The sequence below is a fragment of the Watersipora subatra genome, chromosome 4 (assembly GCF_963576615.1).
Source record: "Watersipora subatra chromosome 4, tzWatSuba1.1, whole genome shotgun sequence".
NCBI lineage: Eukaryota > Metazoa > Bryozoa > Gymnolaemata > Cheilostomatida > Watersiporidae > Watersipora > Watersipora subatra.
In genome coordinates this window covers 35,293,187-35,314,068 of record NC_088711.1, presented here as the reverse complement: position 1 = coordinate 35,314,068, position 20,882 = coordinate 35,293,187, and the positions used below count along the sequence as shown (strand labels likewise).

The 20,882-nt window shown below is 36.5% G+C and overlaps 1 protein-coding gene across 1 annotated transcript; it reads right to left on the bottom strand.

Annotated features, from left to right (window-relative positions):
* Positions 1-81: 81 nt before the first annotated feature.
* On the bottom strand, positions 82-15,521 carry LOC137394832 (peptidyl-alpha-hydroxyglycine alpha-amidating lyase 2-like). Its single transcript, XM_068081604.1, has 8 exons — positions 15,308-15,521; positions 14,977-15,143; positions 14,234-14,350; positions 13,186-13,258; positions 10,947-11,083; positions 4,096-4,305; positions 1,984-2,209; positions 82-670 (listed from the first exon to the last, which is right to left on the bottom strand). The coding sequence occupies exons 1-8, from the start codon at positions 15,494-15,496 to the stop codon at positions 350-352; spliced, it is 1,440 nt and encodes a 479-aa protein (XP_067937705.1). The 5' UTR covers positions 15,497-15,521; the 3' UTR covers positions 82-349.
* Between the last annotated feature and the right edge of the window lie 5,361 nt (positions 15,522-20,882).

The window sequence follows — 20,882 nt, the reverse complement described above, 5'->3', positions numbered from 1 at the left end:
ATTGAGGTGTGTCTATGAGTCTACAGAGCTTATATAAAATAAATATATTCCATCTCTATTGTACAAAATATTGAGGTAGTACTTTGATTGATGTTTACATCTTAACAATGGCCACCGCTCTCTTTTGTATAAAATGATAAAAAATACTTTTAAAGGGAGGACGACTTCTGCCAGTCCGAATGTAAACAATGGATAAATGAATGATTTGTGTGCAGTAATGGAAGAGCAGCTCTGTGTGTAGTCATAGTGGAGCAGAAAGAAGAGCCTTGTCGATGTCATGTCTAGTCTCACCGCTGCCTGGTAACTACAAATTGCTACACCTATCTAAATATCCAGACTTCTTACAATATCAGCTTGAGCCTTTGGTTGCTTGTTTGGCAAAAAGTCTCCGGTATACTGATTGGTAAATATCGCTGTCGTTGATACGATGCAGGGTCTCGCCCTTTGTCAAGGATTGAAGGTTGTAGTAACTGGAATGTGCATTGTTATCTATATTTGGGTTTACACCATGTCCTTGGGGTTGTTGAGATGGTCTTGCGTGACGTCGTGATCTCAGATAGTCCGTCATTGTGAATATCCATATTTTTTCTGGTGTCTGTTCAGTTGCGTCAGCGACATACATCGTAGAGCCATCCAGGGTGACACTTATAGCCCTTGGTCTCACAAAGCCCTACAAATTATCCATATTTATACATAAACATTACTGCATACAGATTCATTGTTGAAACAGATTACTTAAAAATCATGATTGATGCAGATAAAGAATAACACAAAAGACAGTCACTCGGGTAGCCATTCGTTGAGCAACATCAATGCATTGAAACCTTTATCAATTACGACCATCAAAACATGAAATTAGGAATTGCTTACTGTTTGTTTACAAATGAGAAGACAACTCTCTCTATGTCAAATTTACTCGTCAAAATTTGTAATTCTTAAACCATTTTTATATTTACACACAGGGAGGATACATGTGCTCGTCTCCCTAGAAAATACCTCACTTAAAAATCTTATCAATCCAAAAGCATGATTCGGGTGAACTCAGTTATCAGCAGCCTCTTTTGGTCACTAACTGCATGCCTTATGAACAGCGACCCCTAATCAACATGACCCCTAATCAACATGACCCCTAACCAACATCGGTCAATGTTTTAGGGCTACCATGGTTGAATAAGTGCCAAGTGGTTACATAACATGACATGACATAGATGTATGAGGATATGTTTTTCAGAATTGTTTATACGCACTTGACATTTTTTATAATAGCCGGAGTTAACAATATTCCTATTTGTTCAGGTAAATTTTCAATCATGTCCAAACATTAATGACAAACAAACCCTGACGACCTATCCTTTCTAGCCACTTCCTTAAACTGGAACCATCTTGAGATCAGTGATAACGCAAATCGTACGCGAGTAATGTCGAATAATGTAAAAGCAAGTCAAACTAGCGAATCGGACACAAGCTAGGAAAAATTGTTTAAATGCACCAATATCCCAATGCTAGTGCCAGGCACATCAAAATCATGTATCTAACCCACACAAACCTTCAAACCTAACATCAGCCAAAGCACCGTCTTAACAGATTCTTACTGCTGAAATTCACATACTTGGAGTTGCTTAAAAAAAATTCTATTTGTTTTGTTTTATTCTCATTGGCTAGACCTAGTTCCAACTAATATGACGTGAAATGATACAGCAATGAGGTCAGCAGCAAGTATTTGTTTCACAGTTTCTAATTGTATGTTATTACTCAGGCTATTTATTTCTCACCTAGACACAAACTGTTTCCTATCAGACAACACATTGTTCATTCTCACGATTTGATCAAGTCAATACAATACCTGTGCTCACAAGAAAACTGATCCAAATTTTAGTGTTTATGTTGATGACCTCATCATGCCCTGACTCCGTGTTGACAGCTACCAGTTGTTATGAATGGGTACAATAGCTGTTTTAGTACACAGCTTAAAGAGTGACTCACCCGAAGGTCTGGACCCCAGGCTCCCTTGAACGTTGTGTCATGGGTATTGAATGTGAAGCCTCGATGCAGGTTATGCATATTGTAGGCATTTAAGAAAAATACATATGGCATTGATGAATGCAGGGCAATTCGTCCGACGTATGGAAGCATATCTGGATGCTTGAAATATCGTATTCCTGTGCCGAAGCTTGCCACATTCTCCTCTCCGGCCATCACTGCCACCACCCTGTGACAAAATGATAAACCCTGCTATCACTGCACCAGTATGAGACAAAATAATAAGCCATGCCATCACCTCCACCACCCTGTGAAACAATCAATGATAAACAGTCTTTCATTGCAACAGCTATAATTATTCTAACCCACAACAATCTTGCATCTATGAATCACTTCTGGTTCATCACAACCGGCCTACCTCATATAGTCACTGTAGAGTTTAAATTAGAGGTCGGCAAGCATTTTAAACTACTTGGTCAATTGGGGAGTCAAGAAGGAGCACTAAGGTAGAAAAAACAAAAAAAAGGCTTTTAAGAAACACTTAATTTATCAAAATGTATGACATGATCAATTGGAAACCTGTTTCTTTGAAATGAGAACAACATCATGATCGACTGAGGAAGCATTCAACAGAATATTTAGTTTAGATCACAGCTTTTTCTTTTAAAACTTCATCTTCGAAAAGAGCGTGAATAGTTGTATTCTAGTAGGCCTATTCATGCTCTTTTTGATTATTCAGATAAACTGTACTCTAGCACAGAATACAGTTCATCTGAAAAATATTTTAGTACACTACAGTTTACCTGAATAATATTTCTAGTACGGTGTACAATTTATCTGAATAATATATTCAATACGGTGTACAGTTTATCTGAATAATATTTCTAGTACAGCGTACAGTTTATCTGAATTATATTTCTAGTACAAAATACAGTTTACCCAAATAATATTTCTAGTATAGCATACAGTTTATCTGAATAATACTACGAGTACTGTGTACAGGTTATCTGAATAATAATTCTTGTACAGAGTCCTATTTGTGCTCATGCAGGAATAGGTGCTGTCAAACATTACGATCAAATGCTTAGCATGGGCTAACTATAATGGAAACTAAGAGCGGGGCAATCGAATGTAGAAGCTGATGAGAAAACTCAAACGAGAGAACATCGGGAGTTGCCGAGAGGCCATATTTTTAATTAATTTTAACTCTTGCTTCTTGCACAATTGTTTCAGTGAAAACTGCTACAAGCCAGTTAGTTAAGTTAAGTCAGTCAGTTAAGTTAGACCTTATGCGGTTAAATACTCAAGAAGCCGTTAGGCCAGACGTGAGCGGATGAATGCTGGCTAGGTCATATCTGGCCTAAAAGCTGTAGTTTGCTGACTTCTGGTTTAAATGGTCAAGTCAGTGAGGTAATATTTTAAATAAAATTATATCTAAAATGTGCCATAGCCTTAGTAAGAAAGCTGTGCTATAGAACTGTGTGATTCTCTTAGCTATATAGTTCCAGAAAATATGTTTGTGTAATGCTAGCTATATAGCTCTAGAATATATGATTGCTGACAAATCTATACAGAGAAACCCAGTCTGCCTGTCACATTACCAGCATTAAAAGAGTATAAAACACTAAATCTAGCACATCAATTTTAATGCTTGAATCATTCAAATGTCATATTTATTAAGTGTGCAAAGATTTATATCTATGTAAACCATTGCCTAATAAAAACAGAGAAATACACATTGACATTGTATATTCATAGCGTTGTATTGACTTGGGAATTATCTGCTCATCATACACAAGGACTAGTTTTATTCAGCAATCTACATTGCAATGTCTTCAATCTTTCAACACATCCTAATAGTAAGCTTGTGTGACAGGATGTAATAACAAATATATAATATTATAAAATAAATACAAGTATTCAATGTATTATATTGTATATGATGTGTATCTTAGAGCAGAGTTTTGTTTCTATTATGCAGTATTCACATAGATATCAACTTTTATACACTTAATGAAAATACTGGTTCAACGTTTGAATTATTTAAGCACTATAATAAAGGTAATCAATAGAAATGCCCATAATCACACAGATCATTAGAAATAGAGGTATTACCTTGATTGTCTACTAGGAGTTGAATCAGCAATATACAGTCGATTTCTCGGTACATCAACTGCCAAAGCCTGTGGTTTCTTAATATAGCGTAAGGGCAGTTGGGCGATGTCTCGGTTCCATGAGCTAAGCAAGCTCTGACTCGCGGCTTTACCAAACTCTGCTATGTACCCACCAGTCTTGTTGAATAAGACGACTCTGTCATTACAATGCCTGCAAGATGGAGACAAGCTACAATGAGGAATGTATTATGGGTATTTGTATTGCATAAACTATGACTAATGTTTTCAATCTGACGTATCAGCTTTATTTCCGAATTACTACTAAAACTGTCTTTTTACACAATTATTAGTATAACATACATATGTGATGAGACAATTTCTAATAATTTTGCACGATTGCTTTGCAGCAACTGTGCAGGTCAAAGGAAAATCCGAGTTGTATCTAAAGCTTTGCAAATCCTTGTTTAGCATCAAGAAAGCAAACTCTGCGACCGATTTTATTGTAGGTACTTTTGTTGTCATTGGTCAACGGTGTGCCATCCCAATTCTTTATCATTACAAGTCATGTCATATCATCATAATAACATTTTAGAAGCTATCTACGTTTACAAACGAACAATTTTTTCAACTCAATCACGCTTAGCTATTTTAATGAAAATTACACAATTTTCTTTTCATTATAGGCTTCACTAAATGTAAGAACAGCATAATTTTTTCAATGTTGAACTACATATACTTACATAGATCATGGCATAATTGATGGCATAACTGATGGCAAAATTGATGGCATAATTGATGACATTTGAATGTAACATCAAAAACAGTCAGAGCATGATAGGCAAATCCACATTCAGTTTTACATTAAACATGACATAAAAAAGTTTCCACAATTCCTACGCGCCCTACAGTTTATAGACCTCCTTGAAGAAATGCGTGACATAGTTTATATCAAGATTGATATTTTATTGAAAGAGCTATTTTGGGCGTTGAAGAGTGAGCCTCATGTACAATATAGAGGCTGGCAGCAGAAAAGTCAGAGTTGGCTGAGCAGTGAGCTTGACTTGTTCTTACACCGTACTTATTATACACAAACTATGATCCAATAGGCTAATACAAGTGGTCTTAGCAAAACAATTATAAAAACACTCATTTCTGTTCTATTTCTACAATGGGACACTAAAGTATGGTTGGTTCGTTCACCATCCGTGAGGTCCTGGAGGCAATCCGGCGTAGCAAAATATTGTGGCATGAAGCTTGCTGGTTCATGTTCACATAAACTCGTATTGCTAACAATCGCATGCTACAAATGTCAAGGCCATTCTGAAAATGGCTACTCTGTACAGAAGACGAAAGTTAATAAGGATACTTTGCCTGTCAGATGCGAGACACTGTTGGCAGTCTCGTGCAAAGGTGGCAACATTTACAATAAATTTTAGGAAGGTCTGATCTCTGACTCTTTGCTTTATAGTGATAGTCCAATGAACCAATTGCCAGATCGTGCAGACGATACAGAAAGTATCCTTTAATGAATTAGCATCATCTGTACTACTATATACAATATATATCCTAAGATTCCATAAGACAGCCGAGCGACGCACTCCCGTGTGGCAGTACAATGCCATCATAGAAACATTCATGTCGCTCTCATTCTGTCGCGATTCACCCACAGGATGCACCATCCTTGTGCCATGAAAACAATTTTAGTGACCAATGGCGTTACACTTGCATGGGTGCATAGGTTTTGCTTTCCTTAAGGATACAACCTTGACATGAGGCTTCACACTACTATCGCTCTACTACAGAGCCCTATGAAAACATATCCACTTGAAATGCACCCAAGTGTCGTTTCAAGCGTCACCCAATCACTATCGCTTTAACGAAACTTGATAATTGTGCTGTCTAGTTGGTTATGATTACTAGCTGCCGATATGCATTACTGCCGATGAGATTACTGTTCGATGCGAGAGAAACCACCATGTTAGTTGAAACCCTGTACAGACAGAAGTCCAGTTGGACTTTGCCTGACTTCACCAAAAAGTTCAATTACATTTGTATAACTACATTAGCCTATCACCCACACACTCAATTCATCTCATAGTGATAAAGTTTCCGGCCTATATCAAGTAGGAGTCGCATAGGTACTCTAACAACATATCAGCACAACACAACCTGTCTATCGATGACATAATTAAAAACATTCAAAAATCTAATCATGGGTTAGAAATTCAGAGCATGTGCATTCCGGTCACTGCTATAAAAATAAAGCAAATTTGTTGCAGCGCAAGGTTCTAGTTACCTTGTAAAATTCGTGACTCATTCATTGAACTTGAAGTCTAGAATGAGAGTGCTTCTGGCGTGTCTACATGTAAGGGGGGGTATGTTATTGGGATCCCAACCCTGTGTCTCTCACAGTTTCAGAAGAACTGCAGTGGTTTTTGCTTAGGTGAGAGTACATGAGGGCACACAATACCTGAGTCAGGTAGGGTCCACTGGCAGCAGACAAACCATGCGTTAAAAGCTGTAGCTTATCTTAATAAATGGTTTATTGTTTTTTGTCTGTGATAATCACCTGTTGTCTAGCAAATGTGTATTTGGTGCTAAAATATTTTATTGAATTCGTTCATCAGTTATTAATCGTGTACTCACCATATCGGTCACATATCACTAAATGTTTCATGGAGAGAATAGCTCCAAGTTCGTAGATAAGTGTGGGAATAAACAAAAGCTCATCACACACAAACACCATTTGGTGGCATATGGGCTTATATATGTTACCTTAATGGCAATAATTTCGTTTCAAATTGCAATCTTTTTCACATTATGACACAACAATAATAAAGCAAAAAAATAAAAAAGGGCAACAGCTAGTCACTAAAACCAAATATTTTTTTAGTTTAATTTAAAACTAATCTTTTTAATATGTTTTTGCATGTATTTGAGACAGTTGGACATAATTTATGCCGTAACCATCTTTCATTTAAACTTCTCCTTGTTTATCCTTGTTTTTCAGTTCTAGAATGAATAGAAGAGAATACAATGTATTTATATGAGCAAAGTTTTAGAAAATACGATGATTTTGAGATACGAAGCAAACATCAGAATGGATTAAACTTGTGTGTCGAGATGTTGACTGTAGAGATAATTTTTGTATTAACTTTTTTCTAACAAAAAGTTGGTCAGCTGATAATGTAAACAAAAACCTTTTTGTCTAAGATAAAACATCAATTTAAGCTTCATAAAAGTTATAGAAGACCATCATTTCAATTTAGTTACAATTCTACGTCAAAAACTTGCAAATCTCATTATTTGCTGCACCATCTCCTATTTGTGTGTAGTGAGTGTGGCAAAAGGTAACTTGTAACGTAAGTGCTACTCATCGCTAAAATACTTTTTAGGCCAAGCATCTGGTTCTAGACAATGTTTCAACATTTAGGCCATTTTGCTTGTATATCCTATTGGTTTTCACTAACTCTCATCCTTATCAATATTGCAAAAACCTCTTCAAAATTCATATTTTTTCTATCTATCAATGCACTTTCCTGTTACACAAGTATCTACACTAACTCAACATGTAAGTATCTACACTAACTCAACATGTAAGTATCTACACTAACTCAACATGTAGTTATCTACACTAACTCAACACGTAAGTATCTACACTGACTCAATACGTAAGTATCTACACTAACTCAACACGTAAGTATTTACACTAACTTAACACGTAAGTAAATACACTAACTCAACACGTAAGTATCTACACTAACTCAACATGTAAGTATCTAAACTAACTCAACACGTAAGTATCTACACTAGCTCAACACGTAAGTATCTACACTAACTCAACATATAAGTATCTATACTAACTCAACACGTAAGTATTTACACCAACTCAACACGTAAGTATCTACACTAACTCAACACGTAAGTATCTACACTAACTCAACACGTAAGTATCTACACTAACTCGAAACGTAAATATCTACACTAACTCAACACGTAAGTATCTACACTGACTCAACACGTAAGTATCTACACTAACTTAACACATAAGTATATACACTAACTCAACACGTAAGTATCTACACTAACTCAACATGTAAGTATCTACACTAACTCAACACGTAAGTATCTACACTAACTCAACACGTAAGTATCTACACTAACTCAACACGTAAGTATATACACTAACTCAACACGTAAGCATCTACACTAACTCGACACGTAAGTATCTACACTAACTCGACACGTAAGTATCTACACTAACTCAACACGTAAGTATCTACACTAACTCAACACGTAAGTATCTACACTAACTCAACACGTAAGTATCTACACTAACTCAAAACGTAAATATCTACACTAACTCAACACGTAAGTATCTACACTAACTTAACACGTAAGTATATACACTAACTCAACACGTAAGTATCTACACTAACTCAACATGTAAGCATCTACACTAACTCAACACGTAAGTATCTACACTAACTCAACACGTAAGTATCTACACTAACTCAACACGTAAGTATATACACTAACTCAACACGTAAGCATCTACACTAACTCGACACGTAAGTATCTACACTAACTCGACACGTAAGTATCTACACTAACTCGACACGTAAGTATCTACACTAACTCAACACGTAAGTATCTACACTAACTCAACATGTAAAAAAAATTAAAGTTTAAAAACATGTAATATTACTCAAGTTACATCTATTCATAGCACAGGTTTTATAAATCCTGCTACAATTTGGTTGCTTTGTACGACTAAAAAAGCATACTGAAAACTACACAGAAACATAAATAAAAATTCATTTAATTATTTCATCTGTCAGCAATGGCTCATTTAAGTGGCATAGCATTGCTTCAATTTACAGTACATTTTATCTAAATAATATTTGGCATGTACGGAGTACAGTTTATCTGAATAATAATTCTAGTACAGAGTAGTCTATCTGAATAGAACTTTCGGTACAGTGTACAGTTTATCTGAATAAAATTTTTGGTACAGTGTACAGTTTATTTGAATAATATTTCTAGTAGTGTACAATTTATCTGAATAATATTTCTAGTATTATAGTATACAGTTTATTTAGATAATACTTCAAAGTACTGCGTACAATTTATCTGAATAATAATTCTTGTTCAGAGTCCTGTTTCACCGAATAGTATTTTTGGTGCAGAGTACAGCTTGTCTAAACACTATGTGTAGCTCTATTTTTATTTTAAATGTAGAATGTCCTAGCAGATGCTACATGTTGAGCTACATATCCTGATCATGTTATTTGCAGCTGCATATATTCCCATACTTATAAGTGCCTCTCTTAAAAACCAATAAATACATGTAAAAGTATCCTAGCAAGTAGTCAATAAAATCAACACTAATGATTGGCTTGTAATACTTCAACACTAAAACTGCTATACAAGTCTAAGGATTTGACTACTGCTGACTTTTACAGATTCAACAAGAATGTCTTCCGCTTTTCTGTTCACAATGAATGTATGGTTGGTTCATTCACATATCGGTGGAGAACATATGCATTTTACTTTCATCCAATAAAAATTGTATTACAACAATTTTGTTGTTGCTAAAACGTTTATCTTTTATAAAAATAGTCAGTGTGAAAGAATCGTTCCATTCAGCAGTAAAAAAAGTTTGGTATAAACTGTAAGTTGAGAAAGACCATGAAGTTACTGATTTATCAGTTTGTCTAACTCATCAATGGAATCATGAGCATTAAATACAAACTAGAATTTCAATTATACCTCTGGTGGTCACAGCAAACTTGACAACAGATCATATAAAAGTTACATATAAAAGGGCAGTAGATGAATGACCGGTAGATGAGTGACCGGTAGATGAATGACCGGTAGATGATTGACCATTAGATGAATGACCGGTATATGAATGACCGGTAGATGAGTGACCGGTGGATGAGTGACCGGTAGATGAATGACCGGTAGATGAATGACCGGTAGATGAATGACCGGTGGATGAATGACCGGTAGATGAATGACCGGTAGATGAATGACCGGTAGATGAATGACCGGTAGATAAATGACCGGTAGATGAATGACCGGTAGATGAATGACCGGTAGATGAATGACCGGTAGATGAATGACCGGTAGATGAATGACCGGTAGATGAGCGACCGGTAGATGAACGACCGGTAGATGAATGACCGGTAGATGAGTGACCGGTAGATGAGTGACCGGTAGATGAGGGACCGGTAAATAAATGACCGGTAGATGAATGACCGGTAGATGAATGACCAGTAGATGAATGACCGGCAGATGAATGACCGGTAGATGAATGACCGGTAGATGAATGACCGGTAGATGAGTGACCGGTAGATGAGTGACTGGTAAATAAATGACCGGTAGATGAATGACCGATAGATGAATGACCGGTAGATGAATGACCGGTAGATGAATGACCGGTAGATGAATGACCGGTAGATGAATGACCGGTAGATGAGCGACTGGTAGATGAGCGACCGGTAGATGAGCGACTGGTAGATGAATGACCGTGAGATGAGCGACCGGTAGATGACCGTAGATGAGTGACCGGTAGATGAATGACCAGTAGATGAGTGACCGGTAGATGAGTGACCGGTGAATTAAATACCCAGATATATTCAGCCGTAATTTTAAATGTTACTAGGATTTATCTTTGAAATATTATTTTTTGTTATGTGAAACCAGCAGTTTGCAATTGGTTTAGGTAAAAATTAATCACCAATCTTTGAATATTTTAAAACATGTTTGTGATGTCAAACTACACGCCGTTTCAATCATATCATTATTTGTATACATATTTACAAATGTTAACATATTTTGACTCACCCATCAGCGACGTATACATGACTGGAGGTGACAGCCACATCTGTTGGGGCACACAGCTGACTTTTCCCTCTACCAGGAGTAAACCGCTTGCCTATCGCTACGTATGGCCTAGCTGCATCTGGATTCACTTGTAAAACCTGCAAGAAAATTAAAACTTGAGTCCTTCACCCACTTTCTACGCTATACTTGTCTTTATTTTCATTTTGAAATGCATGAATGTCCGGGACTCCAACAGAATTAGGGAAAATCCATCATCACAGCTAATAAAACTCTCCTTCTCAATCTAACGAACTTAAATCAATATTTTGTCAGCGCTTGTTACCATTACCTTGTTACCATTCATTGCACGCTGTCGCTACATTCTCATTGTGTGAATGATGTGGATTTGGACTTGCGCACAGGTTAAGCTACCGTGCGGATAAGTGTTTCAATAGACATTCATTCGCAAGTTGTGGATTAACGTGGGCGCTTTGTTAAAAATAAATAAAAATCTCCACACCAAACATCATAGCAGAATGTGAAGAATGTTTAAAATGGAATAGCTTGTGTGGCATTTTTTGTGCATCATTTGCAAGTGCTGTTGCCATCTTTTGCAAGCATGAAATATTTGGTAACAATTTGTGAGTAATAAAACTCGGTCGACTCGCAGATTTTTGTTATATACATCTTGAGGATGACATAATCTTGCAGATTAATAGCATCATAAAAACATAAAGGAAGGACTTTAAGCATCGTATTTACCTGACTTCACCTGTGAACTTGCATTGACTTAGTATTTCACCATGACGGAACAACTGCATGAGCTGAATCGCATTACGCATAATGCGTAATGCATAATTACGCATTATGCACATAAACAGCAGCGAGCAATTTGAACTATTTTATGAGTCTGTGAGCGAATTGAAGACTGTGATCACCACGTAGGATTATTATTGTTCACGCAGGGTCACGGCTAAAGTTAATTTTTTATACTTTTTGTACCGCATCACAAAGTTAGAATATTAATTACACTGTGTGATAAATATATATTGTTATACAAGGAATGCTAGGCGGTGGATAACTAGCAAATTTCTGGCCATGCTCATAAGGGCACTGCTAGTTTCCCTAACCATAGGAGTACACGGGTGGGGGGTGGGGTGCATGTGAAGTGTTTGGACTTCAATCTCATACACCTCGGTATTTTAGGATAACTATGACAGTTTTCACCTTGATTGGGTTGCATGATAACGAGTCAAGTAGGGTGTGTTGACAGTGGAAAAACATCAGCAAAAGCTGTAGCCTGAGATCTTTATCAATATTTTGCCATTATTAGACTAAAAATACCAAAATACCGAACATTTGTTTTACAACAAATGTGTTCAGGGTGATGGGTCTTCAATAGAGTAACTCCAGTATTAATAACATATCAATGAAAGTGGCAAATAGCAGATAACTCCAAGTTCATGTATGCGCATAAGACTAGACTAGTGGTTATCTAGTAAGCCATTTATAATAGATTTTTTACATTTTGTAACCTTCCAGGGTACCTGTAGGAAACTTATAAGCACCCTAACTATGAACACTTTACATGGCATGAACCACTATAAAATTTCGAGAGAACCACGAGAATGATATAGTTGCTAGGCAGTGCAGGCTGATAACTTATAATCTATAACCATAAAAATGCGTCGTTATTTTTACTTTTGCTATCGCTAATCTGATCATATCATTGCAACTATGAATGAAAACTATCATGTAGCCATTGAAAAATTGCCTTTTGAGCTAAAAAGCAAAGGCGTGCGAAATGTTTCCATTTTCTTGTGGCGCGGCCAGCAAAAAAATGGGAAAGATCAGAAAATGGGAATATATTGTTTGATATAATTAAGTTGTAACTATTTAAAATTGCAAACCTTTTATTGTGCGCTTAAATGTTTAATTATTCACAAAATTAAGCAATAAGCGGATGACAACAGAAATAGAATAGAAGAGTAAGATGTGATCATGCTGTACCAGATGCTACTGCAGATGCTGTCAAGCGCTACTGCGATTGTTTAGTTTTGATGACAGTTTTTTTATTAACATAACTCATAACCTTTTGCTGTCTCTCAGCTGGTTACAGTTTTTCTTTAATTTTTTTATTAAGTTCTAAATTGTTTTGCTTTATAAAAAACTCCTCTTTTCCAGGAAAAAAATCCTAATTAATCTTGTGCAATGATATTTTTACTAAATTTGCTTGTGAGTTGTGTTTAGGCTCACTTACTTGATGTTGGGCAGCATCTGAAAACCAGAAGTTTCCTTGGGGATCTCTTACCATCGCATTAGGGTAGTAGAACCTGTAGTGGACAATGACTGCGTAAGATAAATATTTTAGATAGTTAACTTTGGCTGCCTCAAAGCAGTTTTATTCATGTCTGGAGGCAGAGGAAGTATGTGACACGCTGATAATGGCAAAACAAGAATATGCCGTATTATCTGACACTACCTCCTGAATGTCACTTACAATAAACAATGACTCTGTGGTGACTCTTTGATATTCATCTCATTTTGATAGTATGAAAAACATCTTTAAAACACCGAATCATTTACAGCTCTCTCATGGATAGGTCAACGACACATTCCAAGTTATAATTTGAGCTTAATGGTGTGAGTAACTGTACGCTATAGCTCTTACACTGCCAGGCAGATAAACAAACAAAATGTCCTTTGAAGTCATGTGACCACCACTTGTTAGCATCCTGTTTGTGTAGACGCTGTGTAATGTTACGATAGAGACTTGTTTGTGGCAATGCTATCATGCCCCACAGCAATGTAAATTTTTAAATATCGTAAAACGTTTTAGGAAAGGTGGTGGAAGAATTTTGGTAAAGCATGACGTCATTTCAATCGCATGTCTAGTTTAATCTTTGCTGCTGGCAGCGAAGAGAAATATCAAAGGCTTTTGGGTAAAAAGCATAATCTATTTTTAAAAATTAATCATATAGAGCTTCAGGCAAGCCTACAAAACAGTGAAGTTGTTTGCAAGCTACTACTAGTGTGAAAAACCCCCCAATTCTAATGACTACACCGACAACTTTCCACAGAACCAAGGAAAAATGTGGTAAAAATGTTCGTACTTTGAAAATGATATCTTCTTCATTTTTAAAGCAGAAATTTAACTATAGACCTATACATGTATTATCATTGTTATTCTATATATTATTATAACAATTATTATTTCTTGCAGTGCTGCCTTATTACTGTTTTGGTAACAAAGCAAAAGTATAAACACATTTCAGCAAAAGACAACCAGACAAAGTGCTGCAACTCACGTCTCATTTCCAAAAGAGCTGATGACATTTCCTGTTGTCAGGTTGATCTGAAGAACACAGTTGACGGGTATGGCGCCTTCATCTCTTCTTGTATAATTTCCCGTTATGCCAAATTCACTGTTTAAACAAAATCTTTATAAAATCATTCCGTTTACAAAGATGTATATAAAAAACAGGATGACAAAAATTGAACAAAATGTTAGCATTTTTTGTATGTCAAACTTTGCATTGATTTAATTTATACAAGATACTTGGTTTGAGTGAAGATAATTAAGGGCGTGTGGATTAGATTTAAGGATAAATCCACTACAAGGCTCAACTTAGTTTGTGCAGGTGTTATTGGCTGATGCTGGATAAAACAGCAACCACCCGACGACACGCCCTGCCACCTGCAACCACCCTGCAGTACATGTCAGGAGATGAAGTTATCTCAACCAAATCTAGCCTTTGTTGTGGTAGCAAAATTATCACTGCTCTGGTATGCTTATCACCGTCTCTTTACACCCTGCCAGCTTTTTTGGTTAACTTATCAACCATTCCACAACAATACCAGTGGATTAGACTGGCTTGCATCTCGCGCATATTTTTTTCGCAGATTAGCTTAAAAATACGAGACAGAACTATAAGTTTGCTGGATAGATTTGTCAAACTGATCACCTAAGCTTTATACGAGTTAATAAAATCATATTCTTTGCTTGTATATGAAAATATATTAGAGCCTAACAAAGCACACTAGTCCATACCTCAACCCGTTCAGAGGATCTTGCCTTCTGCGTAGAATATAAATATTGTCACTCGCTGTTCCGGGTACTATGGCTGATATCGTGTAATGATCACCAACGATGGTCTCGCTGATTGAGATCGAACCGCTTAGAGTAACGCTAGTATCATTAGCAATAGGCTCTAGTAGCTGAAATACAAAATAGAAACTATACACTCTAAGTTCATCGCTGTTTAAAATGTTAGCTTATTTCTAAACTGTACAAAAAGCAAAAGCTAGGCATTATTTCAGACTGTTTATTGCCTGTTTATTTCAGGTCATGACCTGAGAAAAGAAATAAAGTATTCTATCACCTTAAACTCTTTGTACCACTCCGATGTCCGGCCTTGACCTCGTGCAGGCTCTTCTGTCAGCACTTCTACAGGGAATAACCAATTTGATAATATATTATCACTTTCCTCCGAACTAGTGCTGGTTTCTTGAGAGTTACTTTCAGATAGTATGAATTTTATTAAGATGAAGGAGAAGAATTGGCTCCTCATGTTTGATCGTCTCTTGCTAACCAAACAGATCACATCTCACAATTCTGGTGGATCAGTGGCTCGCCTATTCACAGGCCTTTTATAGCGTGCAGCTGTCAAGTGATTGGCAGGCAAGTGCTTACATGATCTCAGCCAATGAGAAAGCGAGGTGAAGGCCCGCCCATACGCGGCTGAAGCGAGGCGTTTTGTAGGCATGATTGATCACAAAACAATAAAGTATTAATTTAAACAAAATTTTAGTTTCTACAAGTATCTACAGTGTCTACATTTATTGTGTTCTTATATTTTAACAAATTAAAAAAATATGGAAAATTATGTGAATGGATGCACTACTTACTTAAAACCATCTCATGGATTTTAAATTGAAAGTTTCCTTCGATTTTAACCACTTTTTACATGATTATGTTAATATTACAATATGTAAAGTTATTATTTTTCATTTAAACCACATTTTTATATCTACTCAAATAATGGTATAAAACCAGTCACAGATTATGCAAAAAGCAGCGAATAACTTAACAGACGCCAAAAGTCTGACACAGTATCATCATACAGAGCCAATCAAGCTTGAATAGCCAATGGAATATATAATTACTGAAATGCATTGTTTAAGAAAATTCAATCGCACAATCTAACACGTGATCATTGTTATCGCTCAAGTCGAATGGAAAGAGTTATTTTACTCAGTCCCAGGGACTTTCTTTTTAAACTCACTAAACATAAAAAATAATTTTAGCTATTTTCAACTTGCATTAAATAAATGTTTCAATTTTTATGACGTTTTTGCAATGAGGTAACTGGAAAAAAAGTTAAAAACTTGGCAGAGATAGACGAGGGGCAGATTAGCCTTAGCTATTGCGGAAATAACAGTCTCCTGTTCACAATTACCTGTAAGACAGTTGTATCTGTAGCAGGGCCTTCAGCTATGATTGATCGTAATTGAACTGATAAAAATGAACTGCTATTGTCTGTAAAAACCTGCACCCAATTTATCATCTCTCATTGTCTCTCTCATCTCTAGGCAGCGCACTTCAAGGAAACGAAGCTGACCGACAGCAACGACACTAGAGTCATCCTGCATTATGCAAATGAAAGAGAAGCTAAATAAATTATGATTCACCAAAAAAATACGGATACGATGAGATACGTCATCGAATACAGCGCCAACATCTGCGAAACGGGTTTGTGAATCCACACCCTTCTGCAGGCAGCATTGCATTGGCAGCAATTAAGTAGAACAATAGCCCGTATGGCAGTATGGCATACACATGTATTTACGATGTCGACCCTTGCACCTCGATAACCTGTCCATGTGAATGGAAAGCAAAGCATACATGTACATGCAGAATTATGAACACAGATCTCTAACGGAGACGTAGTTGGAGAGTTTCCAATTCTGTTTCCTCCCGTTTCTGACGTAGATGCGAGGAGAAAAAAGGCAAATTTGCATCTATTTATATCCTTATTCTTCATTGAGCTGGTAAATATGATCTCATGTCAGTGTGTTATCACTGGATCCTTCTGGTTAGTATAATTGTTTTATTACAGTGGCTATTGCTTTTGGCAGCGTCAGAATCAGTGCCATTTGTCAGTAGGTGTGCAAAGGTGCGGAATAAAGAGCTCCTAAACATGTACAGCGGATAATCATCATGGATCCTAATAATAAAGCACCAACCAATGAAACGCTAGCCATGGATGCAACAGAAACGAAATTTCGCTGAAACACTGTCTTGTGTAGTCATTATATCTTGGGTAGAGTAACTCACTATTTTCAACTTTGAACTAATAGGGAATAAAGAGACAGTTATAGTAGAATTATTATTTTAGCACTTTGAAGTAATTGGAGGAATAAAAATATACATACAAGTGAAATATTCCCTTGGTCTCATTGCAAGGTCATCCATTCAGTAGTATATCATCTTCAAACCAGATCACATTATAGTTATAACAAACATCTGTGTGTTTGTTATCTTTGATGTTGAACTGTTTATCACCCTAATCTTTAAATAATAGACATCTTGCACAAGAAGAAGGTGATGATAACGGAAGCTGATTCGTTGGCAAGCATCCATCAGAGATTCAGGAAGTTTCCCAACGATTTGCATTTTTTGCAGAGTTGAACTCTTCCAAAAAAGCTACTGATGCTAAACAACCAGGTCGTTTAAAAAGTAATAAACAACAAAAATTATTAGTTTTTTATTACGCAACAAAGCAACAACAAATTTGGATTTTTTAGCATTTACCGACTTGCATAGGTCTGTATAAATATATTGTTATTCCCACCAGGCCCATTATGTGAATTATGACTTCCTGCATCAAACCAGCTGTAGATTATCTACTGCAGAGATGCAGCAGATATTCATCACCGAATTCAGATATTATGCAGGCAGCTTGTTTGCTTTTGAATAAATCTGAACAAATTAGCTTGAAAAATAGAAAACAGCTAAAAATAAAGATGTCTTAAAAATGAACATGCACAAAATTTGAGTAGATTTTATCAGAAAGTATCAGTATTTTTCTATCATGTCCCATTGTTTTTGATGTTTGAGGCGATCTGACTGCCAGGATGTTGCAAGCTTAAAATTGACAAAACTTGATCACGGTTGAAATGATCAAAAGAAACTTCATGCAAAATGACATGACTAGTTGTTATCGTTACTATAGTTGATATCAGCTATTGTGTTCAAGTCGAAGCGTCACGCGTCTCTATTCTGTCGGTCTCTGCGATTATAGACGTCATAATCACACTTTCGATTGATCTGAGCGTTATTTTTATGAACAAGTTTTATCGATTTTAATCTTGAAACATCCAGTATCAGGTATCGAAGCATCAGACCGAGTTGAACAAGGAACTACTTTGATAGTAAAATATTAGCATGTTATTAAGTATTTCCATGGTGTAGCTTTCAAAGTTTTAATGAAAAGAATGTAAAACTTTGGAATTATAGAACGAACATGACGTTTTTAACATTTTAAAGTTAGAATACACCATAATAATGGCTGCTATTGCGTCTTACGGTGTTCCTGAATAGTTGTCTTATCGTTTATCAGAACACTCATATCTTCAGGTCAAATTGTCAGAATTATCGATTTTAATCTTGAAACATCCTGGCAGTCAGATCACCTCAAGCATCAAAAACAATCGGACATGATAGAAAAATACTGATATTTTGTGATAAAATCTACTCAAAATTTGTGTAAGTTCACCTATAAAACCTTCATTATTCCAGATGTTAGAACAACCAAGTGAACAGACCCATTTCTCATCATTTTAATTTACAAACTTACATCTTGGATCACCAGTTTTTCTATAAGCCAACCAATTGGGAGAAATGAACCACTGAATGGCTATGTTCGTCTTTGTCGCGTTACCTACCCATATATTTTTTCTTTGTGTAAACACTATGCACAAACCACAAAATATATTGCTTTACGGGCTCAGGTGAGTGTTCATATCGTGTGATAGGAATTCAGACATGATCCGAGTAGCCAGATACGATAGAAGCTAAGGGCTTCAACCTTATATGAAGGTCAGGCCCTGCTATACAAGTTATTGACTGCTAAAAAAATCCAATAAATGCCTAATCAGCTACCTATGCGACATGTATGGCAGGTACCCTTTTACTGTAAAGCCTTAACATGAGCCTTGGAGGTCCTAGTTCAGAGTTCATGTGATCTCTATTTGTAGCACATCGCGACATTGGAAACAGACATGATACAAAGGACACCAGTTGAGTCTTTATGAAGCCAGATGAAAAGTCAATGCTTCACTTGTAAGGCATTGTAAGGTTTAGCACTTGTAAAGCATCACATGTCTTTGACTTTCCTTGAAATAATGGCAAGGTCACACTATATCGCTGTGTGTCAGAGTTGTCCTACCGGCAATTATTCGTCGACTAAGTGCCTCATAAACTGATGGCATCATTGAGGCAGCCTTATACATCGGGGAAAGACTGGAGCTGTCCATTTTTTTGCAGAAATCACTGAGCGTCCACGGCAGCCTGTGCAACATGCTCCCCTTCTGTGATGGTGATTGGATGTCGTGGATTGCTTGATCTATATTTTCTGCTGTGACAGTTGCTACAGGACTGGTGTTTCATTGTTTCCGCAAACACAATGTATAATGTGAATGCTATACTGGTAGACTATTCGCTGATGTAGACACGGATGGGTTCGTGATATTGTGAACATTGTTATCACAGACGTTCACCAAAATATTGTGGGATTAATGTCATCATACAGCGAATAGTACGGCTAGTCTTCAAGATGCAGAGCCACTGCAATACATGTAATGAAAAAATTACTATCACATTCATTTCACTATTTTTGATGGTCTCAATAATTGTCGCTTACAGCAAATAACAGAGTTGAAATCCAACATTAATTTTGGGAAGGGAGTACATGCAACACTCCTAATTAGATATGTAACATAGAGCAATATGTGTTTTAGTTTGTAACTTCTTTATTCTATATCATATATTACACTTTATGTAAACATAATATAAAGTTTTTATTTCTCTTGAAGAAACAAAGCGAAGATGATTACAAGTGTATGGTTAATTCACTGCACACAGAATTGTAGTCCCTCAAATATGATGGATTTCAGCCGCAGCGTTGTATATATTTTTTTGGCTAAAATTTGCCAATAACATGAAAGTTAGCATTTTTATTACCAAATAAAGCAATTTTCAATTTTTCACATTTGTTTAACGCAACTAGCAGTGTTTCAAGTGTGAGTAAAGACAACATTGAAAAGAGTGGATAACTCCACATATTGCAACCCGGGAGCGGGTCACTTTCTCTACATTGGACCTCCTGCGTAGAAGAATGATGGAGTAATTGCTCTGCACTAAGTTTATCTCCCCTTACAATCTGACATTATAATTTAATCTACTGGCAAAACATATCCATTACGTCACAGTTAGTCATACAGCGCCTTATTGGTTGCTATTGTTTTATAAATGTTGCATAATGTTATGTGTTGTGAGATTTTTGGCAGAGGTGCTTGACATTCAGCTCTCCAGGACGTGTTGTGACATGAAGACTTGACTGAAATCACACTAGATCGCAGTACGACGACGTTAATCCATCCATATATCGGTGATATTCTGTGATAACAGTGTTCACATTATCACAAACCCATCTACGTTTACATCAGCAAATTGTCTGCGGCATACCATCCTCATTATATAATGCGGTCAGGTCACAAAAACAATAAAATGCTAATCCCGCAGCAACTGTCATGAAAGAAAATATAGATCAAGCAATCCACGACATCCAATCACCATCGCTGAAGTGGAGCATATTGCACAGGCTGTCGGCGAACTATGTTTGACAGCTGCAATATTTCCTGACGACACGTATCAGCGTTGCATCCACGACACCA

Coding starts and splice junctions, on each gene's coding strand:
- LOC137394832 (XM_068081604.1), bottom strand. CDS start 15,496: ATGAGGAGCCAATTCTTCTCCTTCATCTTAATAAAATTCATACTATCT. Junction 13,259..14,233: donor AGCTCTTTTGGAAATGAGAC/GTGAGTTGCAGC, acceptor TGTCCACTACAG/GTTCTACTACCCTAATGCGA. Junction 671..1,983: donor CCTGGGGTCCAGACCTTCGG/GTGAGTCACTCT, acceptor GATAATTTGTAG/GGCTTTGTGAGACCAAGGGC.